General features: G+C 43.1%; 1 protein-coding gene across 2 annotated transcripts in view; it reads right to left on the reverse strand.

Annotated features, from left to right (window-relative positions):
- The window catches only part of CAT (catalase), a 40,060-nt gene that overhangs the window by 19,715 nt on the left and 7,036 nt on the right, over positions 1–13,309 (reverse strand). For both annotated transcript variants that reach the window (XM_082343785.1, XM_082343784.1), the window contains exons 2-6: positions 3,881–4,052; positions 2,400–2,510; positions 1,293–1,423; positions 727–831; positions 6–131 (exon numbers count right to left, since the gene is read on the reverse strand). In XM_082343785.1, coding sequence (XP_082199911.1) covers positions 6–131; positions 727–831; positions 1,293–1,423; positions 2,400–2,510; positions 3,881–4,052 — 645 coding nt within the window. The remainder of the gene's footprint in view (positions 1–5; positions 132–726; positions 832–1,292; positions 1,424–2,399; positions 2,511–3,880; positions 4,053–13,309) is intronic.

Genomic DNA, 13,309 nt, shown 5'->3' on the forward strand with positions numbered 1-13,309 from the left:
TGTACCTTATAATGGAATTTGCAGTAAACAGCCTTTCCATTTGCATCAACCAGTTTGAAAGTATGCGATCCATATCCATTCATGTGCCTGTGTCCATCTGGGATCCCTCGATCACTGAACAGGAAGGAAACCTAAGGAACAGAAAAGTAAAGTGTAAAATTTTTCAGTTTAAATCAAAACATCTTATATTTTTAAGACATTCCTAAGTTTCCATAAAAATCTCCTAATGACATGGAACATACTAGCCAAGTGCCCACAGGTAGGGTTACCATTTGTAAAAAATGACAAACAGAAGAATTTGAAAGCAGAATGATATATAAATCATTAACCTCATGGCTCAAAATTCTATAAAGAAACGTTAAAACAAATCTGAAAACTAGCCTAACTTGTTATTTAAATTTTAATTTAATAGAAAATTTGTTTGGTACTATTTTCCTCTCATTTCCCTAATACAAAGAACTTCACTTCCTACTAGAAACTTTAATCCTTAATATTGCTAAATATCAATTGATAATGATTCTAGAATCACATAAGGTCTATGAATGGGGAAAGATTAAGAAAATCAATCATTATAAAACTCTTCAAGGATCAAGAAATCTGAGGAAGCCTCCCAAAAAGAAAGTCAAAAACCAATTCCAATAAAATAGCCAAAACTGGAGAAAAATGTATGAGGCATAATTAACAGTTCCATATCAGGTGATATAGTGAAAAAAGAGGTGTTCCCACCTGATGTAGAGACTCAGGACGCAGGCTCCAGAAGTCCCAGACCATGTCCGGATCCTTTAGGTGCGTTTGAGGGTTTCTCTTTTGGCTGTGGATAAAGGATGGAAACTAAATGGAAAAAGAGAGAAAAAAATCCAAAAATAAAGTTTACAGGAATTATGGTGTCTTATACATTGCTTAACGCTAGATTTACAGATTATAATTTTGAACAATGTAATCCTAGAATTTTAAGCTGCAAAACCCTAAAATGAAATTTGCCCTCTACATGTTTCTAGGGCAAATTGCCTCTTTTTATTCATCTCCCAAGCTCTGCAAGGAAAACTGGACTATTCCCATAATGTCAGTGAATCCCAAAGTGCCAAACTAAGACCAATGATAATTGTTGTTATCTGACCTTATAAAAAGATATTAAATACAGAAAAAAAATTTAAAAAGGCAATCTAGCCAATCCAAATTCTCTTCTTTCTGCTTTTCCCAGGGCTTTTCCTCAAATGCCAATCTATACAGAGTATTTGAAATCAATTTAAATCAACAAATATCTGCAGAGTGCAAAATACTTCATCACCTACCAATATGGCATCCCTGATGAAGAAAATGGGGGTGTTATTTCCAACAAGATCCCAATTACCATCCTCCGTGTAAAATTTCACTGCAAACCCTCGAGGGTCACGAACTGTGTCAGCTGAGCCCGATTCTCCAGCTAGAAGATTCAAACGAGAAAAATGAAGCCTCCACAAGAGTACTTTGCATCCAAGAAGCCTAAAGTCATAAAGAAACACTGGGATCTATCCTTTCCAATTCATTTTCTAGAAGTAAATTAGGTATTTAAGTGCCTGGGTTATTAGTTCTACTATCCACCAGCTAACTCAGACTAAAAAGTAAACAAAAGAATTAACTGAGAGAAATGAGAGAGTGTATGTAACAACAGCTGAAAAGATTATCCGCTTAACATAAAAAGATAGCTTTGTTCACACAGGTAATTAAAATTTAAATTAAGGGAAGAGAATAATTATGAAGATTAAGGTAGTGAACAAAGAGAATAAGTGAGTGTCAAAATTATGAGGTTAATACTAAGAAAATGAGTCAAAACATAAATTCTTATTCTTAATTTCATTTACTTTTGCATTTCACAGTATTTTAAAATGCACAAATTCATGCAGAAACAGAATTAATCAGGCATTGTGGTGTGCTGAGATGCAGTTTGATAGCTCTAACTCTTACTAGCTCTGTAACACGAGAAAAATCACTTACTCTCTCTGAAATAGAAAGAACCCCACCTTGCAAAGTAGATCTACAGACTATAAACAATGTCAGTAAAGCACCAACCGTGGATGGCATAGAGTTAATTCTCAATAAAGGGCAACTGTTATCATAGCTACTGAGTAAGATTCCCACTTCATGCAACCACTTGTAGGAAAAATTCTTTCCAAATGTCACAGAATTGCAGAGGCGGCCTCTGCGTAAGTATGATTTCCTAAGACCTCAACAAACAGAATTATAAGTAACTTTCTACATGTGTTAAAATATTTTTTCTACTGTAAAACCTTGCTATCATTTGAAGAAGTACTTGTTTTCTATTGTCTAATAAGTTTTCTCTTGAAATTAAGTTATAAATGCCCCAGATAAGATACACAGTTGAGTTAAGCACCACCAGAAATGCAAACAGACCAACTTACCAACAGTGGAGAAGCGAACTGCAATGGGCGTCCTCTTTCCAACGTGCTCAAACACCTTCGCCTTGCAGTATCTGGTAATGTCATGCGTGACCTCAAAGTAGCCAAAAGCCCCTAAGGAAAAAGACACAGAAATCCTCATCACAAGACCGTCACTCAGGCCATCAGGCCCTCAATAGGCATCTGCGTGAGAGAGAAACTGGTGGCTTAACACTGGCCTTCTGGGAGCTTCCAATATGATGGGAGAAGGGGAGATAACCAAACACAAAATGATGAGAGCAAAATGCAGAGTCCTAGGTCACTTAGTGCTAAGCTGAGTGCTACACAGCTGGAGCCAAAGAGGAGGAGGAGATGGGTGGGACCAGAAGGAACGAGTCAAGGTTGCCACAAGGACACAGGGCCTGAGAGGCCCCTGAAGTAGAGGCAGGACCTAGGAGAGAAAGAACAGGGTGGAGAGGAGGAGAAAACCCAGGGAGAGAAGGATTGAGCACTTACGAAGGTCGCCACAGAGCCAAACAACAAACTGAACAGCATATCAAAATCATGAGGAAAAAGACACGCAAAAAAAGCTGGAGAAGGGCTTCCCTGGTGGCGCAGTGGTTGAGAATCTGCCTGCCAATGCAGGGGACACGGGTTCGAGCCCTGGTCTGGGAAGATCCCACATGCCGCGGAGCAACTGGGCCCGTGAGCCACAACTACTGAGCCTGCGCGTCTGGAGCCTGTGCGCCGCAACAAGAGAGGCCACGAAAGTGAGAGACCCGCGCACCGCGATGAAGAGTGGCCCCCACTTGCCACAACTAGAGAAAGCCCTCGCACAGAAACGAAGACCCAACACAGCCAAAAATAAATAAATAAACAAAACAAAACAAACAGACAAAAAAAAGCTGGAGAAGATGGAAGAGCAAATAAAGAAATTGGGAAGTCCTAACTGGGAGTCCAAGCAAGCAGCTAAAACAAAACTTCTTCTTCCTTTCTATCAAGCTTTGTTTTTCCTATTGAGTTTTTAGCTTTCTTTTAAACGCCACCCCCATCTTCTGTTTCTGTAATAAAAGCAAGATAAAAGTTTTACAGAAGTTTTCAACAAAAAGGAAAAATCACCACAAACCCACCACACTAACACAACCGTCACTGATTTTGCCCAGTTCATTCCAGTGTTTATCCAGTTAAGTGCACCATCTAAATCTAATTGTAATTACAGTATGTCTGTGTCGGTATTTCCACATTTTTACTTCTTCACTAAACTTCATAATGGACTAAAAGGAAGATTACTTTTATTTTCAGTAAAAAATATTTTATATATAATGTGCAATCCAGGGAAATAACCATCATTTAATTACTGACTCCTCTACTGACAGACATTTTTACCCTTCCCCCTGGAATGGAGATTTAGCACTTCTGTTAAAGGAGCTCTGATCCTTTGAGAAGTAATTTTTAACCCAGGTGTTATGAAACGGCCCTTTTACAGCAAATGAGCAAGTTCTCACCTGCTCCTTTGGCATGCACGACTCTCTCAGGAATTCTCTCCCGGTCAAAGTGAGCCATTTCATCAGTGAAAACCACATCCTGAACAAGAAGGGGCCCGCGGGGCCCTGCTGTAAGAATATTGAGTTTGTCTCCTATCGGATTACCGGCTCCGGTGGTCAAGACATCAGGTTTCTAAGTGAACATGAGAGGAGAAGAGTGTAAGAGAGTCAGTACAATCACACACTTAATTTCTGCTATCACAGGGCACATCGTTTTGCATTTTTTATACCTTCTACCCAAACTCTTTTTAAATTTCCTGTGTCAAAAGTACTGAAATACTCAAAATATGCAATTGCCTGAAATTTATAGTCAGGTCGCAGAAATCCTAAGAAATCTGCTCTGAGGAGCAGGAAGATGGCTAAATAACTCGCCAACTTGCTCCACCCCTGCTCCAGGTACAGCCGCCGGGCTCCACACAGGAAACCCCAGATACGGATCCTCCAAAACGCATCATATGTGCTTAACATGGAACGTCCAAACTAATAGTGAGATGATGGTCCCCACAGAAGCTATGTCTGTAAATGCTTTACTCAGTCTTCTAAACTCTTCCTGACTGCTGCAGAGGTCAAGGCAGCTCATCCTGTACAATGTATTCATTTCTCTCAAGCAGTGTGTACCAGCTATTCGCAACATCTCTTTTCAATTCCAAAAAAAAAAAAAAGTCAGTGGCTTTTGTTGTCACTGATAATAAACAGTTATTGGTAAGATGGATTATAGCACTAATTTTCTTTTTTCTTTTAAACTTATTAATTTATTTTATTTATTTATTTTTGGCTGTGTTGGGTCTTCGTTGCTGCACGCAGGCTTTCTCTAGTTGCGGTGAGCGGAGGCTGCTCTTCATTGTGGTGCGCAGGCCTCTCATTGCGGTGGCGTCTCTTGCTGCGGAGCACGGGCTCCAGGCACGCAGGCTTCACTAGTTGTGGCGCATCGGCTCAGTAGTTGTGGCTTACGGGCTCTAGAGCGCAGGCTCAGTAGTTGTGGCTCACGGGCTCTAGAGCTCAGGCTCAGTAGTTGTGGCGCACAGGCTTAGTTGCTTCGTGGCATGTGGGATCTTCCTGGACCAGGGCTCAAACTCATGTCCCCTGCATTGGCAGGCGGATTCTTAACCACTGCACCACCAGGGAAGTGCCTATAGTATTAGTTTTCTAAAGATGCCAAATGTCTCTGAGATGAGATAGGTTGTTTTACGGTAATAAAGAATTAGTTTTCATCCACCCTGTACCTTCTCTAGAGTGGGGAAGCTGTCCCTTCTCTAGAGTGGGGACAGCACTTTTAAGCCTCACATGATCCTGGGCAGCTCCCAGCTGTGGTCACACTCTGCTTTTGACTACAGCCAACTGCCTCTCCCACGACCTCCCCTGGTCACTAGGAAATCAGGGGAGACGCAGAGCTAAGCCATCTCCAACAGGGTGGGTCCAACTCCCAGTCCTGCCAATTACCAGATGTGTGGCTACTAGCAAGTTACTCAGTATTTCTGAGTCTATTTTTCATCTGAAAAATGGACAAAAAATAACTACTTCCCAGGGTTAACACATGGATTAAAAGAACTGAATGTACACAAAATAAGGCCACACACTAGGCAAACACACGTTACTGCTGTACTGGCCATGAGAAAGTGACCTGATACCAGAAACAAAGCATTTCTGGCTTTATTTTTCTAGAAACCATGACAGATATGTAGGTATCCATCCAGACTCTCTCGCCCTATCCCTTACCCATCCGGCAGCAAACCCTTCCAAACTATATGAAAGCTTACATGTCCAGTCTGTGGTTACCACCCAATCACACCACCCTCTTTTGAAGACACACATGTGCTAATAAGTGTGACACTGTATACTTGTTTAAAATCTAAACTAGAAAATGAATCAGAAAAAGGAAGAGTGAAATTGCACAACTTCCCCTTTAGTTTAAACCTAAAACCTTGATTTTTCAACCTTGGCTGTGACTGGAATCACCTGGGAACTTTTTTTTTTTTTTTTTTTAATTTACTTTATTTTATTTATTTTTGGCTGTGTTGGGTGTTCATTGCTATGTGCGGGCTTTCTCTAGTTGCGGTGAGCGGGGGCTACTCTTCGTTGCGGTGCGCGGGCTTCTCACTGCAGTGGCTTCTCTTGTTGCGGAGCACGGGCTCCAGGCACGCAGGCTTCAGTAGTTGTGGTACGCGGGCTCAGTAGTTGTGGCACACGGGCTTAGTTGCTCCGCGGCATGTGGGATCTTCCCAGACAAGGCCTCGAACCCGTGTCCTCTGCGTTGGCAGGTGGATTCTTAACCACTGCGCCACCAGGGAAGTCCACCTGGAACTTTTTAAAGCACTCGGATGCCTGGCCATCCCCCCTAGAAACTACTGATATAATTAGTCTAGGTGAGGCTCAGGCATCACTGCTATTTTTTTGAGCTCTCCAGGTGATTCCTAAGTGAGGCCAGGATTAACCACCACTAACCTAAAGCTTTTGGATGATCTACAATTAAAATTGTAAAAAGTCTGAGTAAACTAAGTCTGTCCACCCTTTACATGCTCATTTCATCATATAATCAAGGCACTAAAGGAAACCTAAAAATGGCAGGGGGAGTGTGGAGGGGAGGAACATCCCATAAAGGAGAAGAGTATGAGAGAGAATACCAAGCTTAGTAAAAGGAAAGGTAAACAGGTCAGAGTGTCGTTTACTTTTCTGCATCCCTAATACAGGAAGAAGTTGCTGCCGAGAAACAAATGAGACCACATCACAAGACCCCTCCTCATGACCAGGTCAGCGTGATAAAGTCAAGAATAAAAACCATGCCGAAAGGAGGCAGATGCAGAGTAAGCCGGATGAGTGAATGAATGAGTGAAGAACTAAAGAATGAGATGGTTTCGCCTGGTGACACTGAATCATGGAATCTTAGCGTGGCAATGCTGGAACGTTGCCACCACTGGCCTCCCTCCCCCCAACGCAGGAATCTCCTCCATAACACCCATCCCCTGGAGAAATGGAACCTGGGTTTGTAAGTTACAAATGTAGCATTTGGCATCTCTTCTTATTCCCTGGTCTAATAGATCAATTGTTCTCACTTTTAACACCTTTCCTCACACAAGCTAATGGATATGCAATTTGCTTTTAAAACAAGTGTGGCAGGAAAAGCTTCAACACGGTCAGCAAGACAGAAGGGAGGCCAGTGGGCAAAGACTAGGGAGGAGAAGATCCCCGACTTCAGAGCGTGCTTAGGGCAACATCAGATAAGAAAAACTGACTTCAAGCAAAGATAAGAGTATTTACTAGACGAGAAGAAGGACTCAGTATGTTCGCTGAGATGGAGAGAGTTAACGCAATGAAGCTTTACTGACAGTGAGGGTGGGGCTGGGAAACGGACCTCGAAAGCAAAGTTTTAAAACTCATTTCTGAAAAAACGCTAGTTCCATGCAGTGAGCATTGCGATCAGCCCCCGTGTAGATACAATTTGTTTTTATTTTCGTTTGAGTCAAACTTCCAGGAGTCTCAAGCATTTAGAATAATTTTGAACTTGAAGCAGAAAGCAGTGAATATCAGCCCTCCAGGGCTACAAGCGATGACAAAAATGTCCTGGAATGGCAAAACTTGGAAGATGATACCTGCTTATACGAGTACAGTCCGATGAAGCCACTCCCTGCACAAGCTGAGAAGGGCAGAGGTGATGGGGGGTGGGGGGTGGGGGGGTGGATAAGGGAGGGAAGAAGAGAAAAAATGAAAAGTCTACAAACGGCAAAGGCAGCAACCACCTGGCAGCGACAATAAGAGCAACAGCGTGGCAGATTTCAGCCAGAGGCTGGGAGAGAAAGGGCTGGAGGGAAAAATAACTCAGAGCTTGTCTGCAGGTCAAGGATACAAAAAGCCGCCACAGCACACCTGGGTCACATTAGAAGTTCAACAATCCCAAGGAGGACCCCTCTGCAGGCTGGATGGTGAGGGGGGAGGCGGCAGGCGGCGGTGGAGCGGGGGCATGTAGATTTAGAACAAGGGCCCCTCAGGCGACTCATTTCAACACTCACTCATTCACCAGCCAGGGTCCCTGTCCTCCCCGTCGCCACAGACCACACAGCCTGGCAAGAAGCATCCCTGTGTCCTGCACACACAATGCTACAGGTCTGCAGTCTTGGAGGAGGGTGGACAGAGGGCTCCTGAGGACAGTGAGTGCCAGGAAAACCATAATACAACCATGTCCTGTAGCCTGCACCCCTGTTTTTCACAAGCATCAAACAAAAGAAACAATATCCCATGACGCAAGCTCTGGGCTTTCTCTAGGAATATGATGGAGTGTGGTTACTGCTGGTCCAAAGCTAACTAGAAAGGACAAACACAGAATCAATGCAGTTGACAGAACTGCATATGTTCTGTATATGTTCCTCATTTCCCTCTGTAACTACCATTTCTCAAGCACCTGCCATACACAAGGCCTTATCCTAGCTACCTTCATTCAAGCCTCCCAAGAACCCAGTGAGATAAATGTCATTACTCCATTTAATGGGTGATGCCACATGCTCAGAGAATTTAAGTAACTTTACACAGATTTCAATGTGGCAGCACACGTTTACCTGCAACATATAACAAGTATGGAAGGGCAAAGATGTATCTGCCAACTTGCTGATTATTGGGGGTTTTTTGTTTGTTTGTTTTTTAACTCAGTGCAAGGTCACTTTAGAACTAGAATTTTTTTAAGACAGAAGAGCTTTTCTGTTGCTGGACAATTCTAAGAGCTCCCTCTGTAGAAAAGCAGCAACAGTACCTGTTAATGTGTTTACATCTTTCTGGCTGCCAATTCCTCATGACATTCATACATGCTTCTCCTGGACCGCTCTTCCTGCCCTGCCCATGCCACCCCATGAGCTGGGCCAAGGGCATCTTCTTGTGCCCCATAGAATAAATATTATAATTGTCTGTGTACTTCACAGTTTTTCCCCTCTAGACAGCACACTCCTTTTGCATCTATAGCCCTGACACCTGCCACAGTGCTCGGTTACCAACAAGTGCACAACCAATGCTGTGGATTCAACATGGGAATGAATTAAACTATGGACCAATATGAAATGGCCAAGAAGGATTATTTCTAAAAAGGAGGAGGATACAACAATAGTCTATGCCTCTCCCTGCACCTCCCCTCCAAAAAATAAAAGAGAAATATTTGAACTTGTAACTTCATATTCTGATCAATCACCTTCAGACAAACTTGTTATAAAAACTGCTGCAGAAATTGGCAAAGAAGTACTTTGGCCTGGCTAAAAACTGGCACCATGATTAGAAAGAAGGACTCAAAGTTAAAGTAAAATTCCACTTTGGCTTTGCTGTTTGTATTTTTTGGCTCAAACTAAGACACGGATGAAGAAATTTTCCTGGGAGGAGTCAGGTTGGCTTTCTCTGACGAAATATTTTATCAACCTAGCTTCCACTGATTAGTGCCCACTGCTGACAGAATTTCCAAGAACTTGCTAACCATCTTAGTTTTCCTTTTTTAGATTGAAAAACAGTGGTCATGCAAACCATCCCCAACTTTCAATCCCAACAGAGTCATAATGACAGCTTTATATTCCCGGAGATCAATACAGAATATACCTAGTATTTCTAGCAAATCACTGCCTATGACACACCCGTGTACAGAAAACCAAAGACAGTCCTGGTCCTCAGATTTATTGGTGGGGAAGGGAATGACAGTGGGGTGCTCCAGGCCTCTGTCCTGATCCAAAGAAGGGGGGAGACTTCCCCTGATGGGGCAGTTTGGGAAAGGGACCCAGGCCTACACAGGGCTCCACTCTCTCCCCTTTGGAAACCAATGGCTGCAGGCAGCACCCGTTCCTCTGGTAATCTCCAGAGCTGCCTAAACACAAGGGGTAAATAAATTCAGCTCAGGAGAGCGGTCTCAGCAGTCCCTCTTGGCCAAAACTCCTAAGCCACGTTCTCCAGTCAAGCCTCTACTGATAATAAAGGTGATTCTGGCTTCCTCTCATGCCACCGACTCCCTGCTTCTCTGTCAGCTTAGGTGTGCGACGTGTACGTGAGAGGCCTAACTTACTAGACGCGCTCAAGCCTCAAAACAACAAATATCAGCTTGCTCTGCAGGCGTTGTTCTAAACTCTTTACTCGGGTTATCACATTTAATCTACCTCTCCGAGGTAAAGACTATAATAATCTCCATTACACGGAAGAGGAAACTGAGGCACCAAGAAGTTATACAACTTGCTCAAGGCCACCCACCTAGAATGGGGCAGAAGCAGAATTTGAACCCAAGCAGACTGGCTCGAGGACCCAAATCTTACCCACACACTATAGCACCTCTCAAAACAACATAGCTAACATCTCCTGCACATATTCTTCAGGCTGGGTAATTGACATGTATTAATCTACACACATGTTTTAGATAAATTAATTCTCACAGCAATACTGCAAAGTAAGGAGAATTATTATCCCATTTTCAATATGGGCAACCAAAGGGGAGGGAGGTTAAGTAACCTGGCCGGTGGTCAAGCCTCAATCTGAACCCTGTCTGACTATAAAGCCTGACCCCTCACCTGACCCCCTTAAAGTTTAAGCCACATAAACTTCGTTTACAACCACCCTAGGGAGGAGAAAGACGGACTTAAGAGACATATCAACCAATGTAGTGTGTGAACGTTATTTGCATCTGACTTTGAACAAAGCGTTAAAAAAAAAGAGACAGACAGTGTCAGGGGTCCCCAAGACCACCCCGGGTTCAGTGATTCCCTAGAACTCACAGAACTCAGCATCTAGGCATACTCAGGCCGTTATTTATTACAGCATTTAGATACAAAGCAAAATAAGCAAGGAGAAAAGGCACAATGAAGTCCAGAGGAAACCAGCACAAGCTTCCAAGAATCCTCTCCCAGGAGAGTCATGCAAGACATGCCCAATTTCCCCAGCAAGCTGTGGCAACTCATGTGAAATGCTGTCTCGCAGGGAAGCTCGTTAGAGACTCGGCACCCAGGGTTTGTACTGGGGGCTGATCGTAGAGACACCCTCTGACTCCCGGAAGGAAAGCAGGTGTTCAGCATAAACCACATTGTTTGCACAAGTAGCTTAGGCACTGTGAGCCACTCTTACCAGTTAGGGTGGTGGGAACCCTCCAGAAAGCCAAGGTCCAGATGCCAGCCAAGGGCCAACCTTGCCAATAGGCCTTTCTAAGGGCAGCAGTCTCAGGCCTGCATGGAAACTCTTTTCTGCACAGAGACAATCTGGGAAACTGATCATGCTACTTGGAAATGTGAGGATGTGAGGTATTACTGTTCATTTTATAGATGCGACCACAGTATTATTTAAAAAGTCTTATCTTTTGGAGATACATCCTAAAATATTCACAGATAAAATGATACAATGCCTGCTATTTGCTTCAAAAATGGGGTGGGGGGGAGTTGGTGGGATAGAAATTCATTATTGAAGCTGAGAGACAAGGCACTTGGAGGTTCACTAAACTATCCTCCCTATTCAGTTCTGGTTTGAAATTTTCCACAATATAAAGTTTTGGGTTTGTTTTTTTTTTTCAGTGAAGAATCAAAGAGAAATGTCTAAGAAAAGAAATGAGGGAGAAGTTGAAGCAAGGGAGAGAAATAGGGGGCTGTATCATACATGAGTGGTAACTCTGAGCAGGCAAATTCAGTACTGTACTCAAAATATACAACAGACCAGGTGATGAACGCTGGGTCCTGCCCAGAGAGGGCTTATTGTCACTAGAAAAAGTGGAAAACCCTAACTTCCATGTAGGCCATTTACTCCTCAACTCTGGATTAAGTCTGATGTGCTTTTCATTTTCAGCATCAGAGAGTGACTCACCTCAATACCACATCACACTGAGGGGGTTTTCTAGCACAAAATCAGTGAACTGACAACACTGGGAAATTTTTCTGACTGCCTGAAAGACTGAAAACTACACTTTCTGGGCTCTAAGTGGACACTTCATCATTGGGATATACTTCATTTTGTAAGTTGACTTCATCATGGTTAAGCCACTAAGGGCCACAGTATAAGTCAAGAACAGTTGGTCATTCTAAGCTCAAGAGGCGAGAATGGGTTTTCATTCTACTTTACTAATTGCCTAAGTTATTCTATACCATCTGCCTGGAGAACTGCCATTCAATAAAATACTAAGTAATACATAATGGAAAAAGTGAAATCCAATAAATGTAAGAAAAAATCAAACTGTGTTTTTCATCAAGAACCAAATAGGTCCCGTTGGTACTAAACAAAGTATACTAAAGTATCACTGAAGTGACAACAGGCCATGTCAGCAGCGTGCTAACTGGTATGGGATACGGCCTTAGGCTGACAACAATACACTGCTCAAGGAACAATAGGATCTCACAGGCCTAAGTGGCGCTGGGAAAACTGGACAGCTGCATGTAAAAGAATGAAATTAGAACACTCCCTAACACCATACACAAAAATAAACTCAAAACGGATTAAAGTCCTAAATGTAAGACCAGACACTATAAAACTCTTGGAGGAAAACATAGGAAGAACACTCTTTGACATAAATCACAGCAAGATCTTTTTTGACCGGCCTCCTAGAGTAATGGAAATAAAAACAAAAATAAACAAATAGGATCTAATGAAACTTAAAAGCTTTTGCACAACAAAGGAAACCATAAACAAGACGAAAAGACAACCCACAGAATGGGAGAAGGTATTTGCAAAAGAATAAACGGGCAAAGGATTAATCTCCAAAATATATAAACAGCTCATGCAGCTCAATATTTTAAAAAAACCCAATCAAAAAATGGGCAGAAGGGCTTCCCTGGTGGCACAGTGGTTGAGAATCTGCCTGCCAATGTAGGGGACACGGGTTCGAGCCCTGGTCTGGGAAGATCCCACATGCCGCAGAGCACTAGGCCTGTGAGCCACAATTACTTAGCCTGCGCGTCTGGAGCCTGTGCTCTGCAACAAGAGAGGCCGCGATAGTGAGAGGCCCGCGTACCGCGATGAAGAGTGGCCCCCGCTTGCCGCAACTGGAGAAACCCCTCGCACAGAAACGAAGACCCAACACAGCCATAAATAAATAAATAAAATTTAAAAAAAAAAAAATCGTCTGCCAATGCAGGGGACACGGTTTCGAGCCCTGGTCCGGGAAGATCCCACATGCCGCGGAGCAACTATGCCTGTGCGCCACAACTACTGAGCCTGCATGCCACAACTACTGAAGCCCGTTCACCTAGAGCCCGTGCTCCGCAACAAAAGAAGCCACTGCATTGAGAAGCCCGCGCACCGCAATGAAGAGTAGCCCCTGCTCACTGCAGCTAGAGTAAGCCCGCGCAGCAACGAAGACCCAAAGCAGCCAAAAATAAATAAATAAATAAAATAATTTAAAAAAAAAAAAAAATGGGCAGAAGACCTAAATAGACATTTCTCCAAAGAAGACATACAGATGGCCAAGAG

The sequence above is a fragment of the Balaenoptera borealis genome (genome assembly GCF_965194805.1).
Source record: "Balaenoptera borealis genome assembly, chromosome: 11".
Classification (NCBI taxonomy): domain Eukaryota; kingdom Metazoa; phylum Chordata; class Mammalia; order Artiodactyla; family Balaenopteridae; genus Balaenoptera; species Balaenoptera borealis.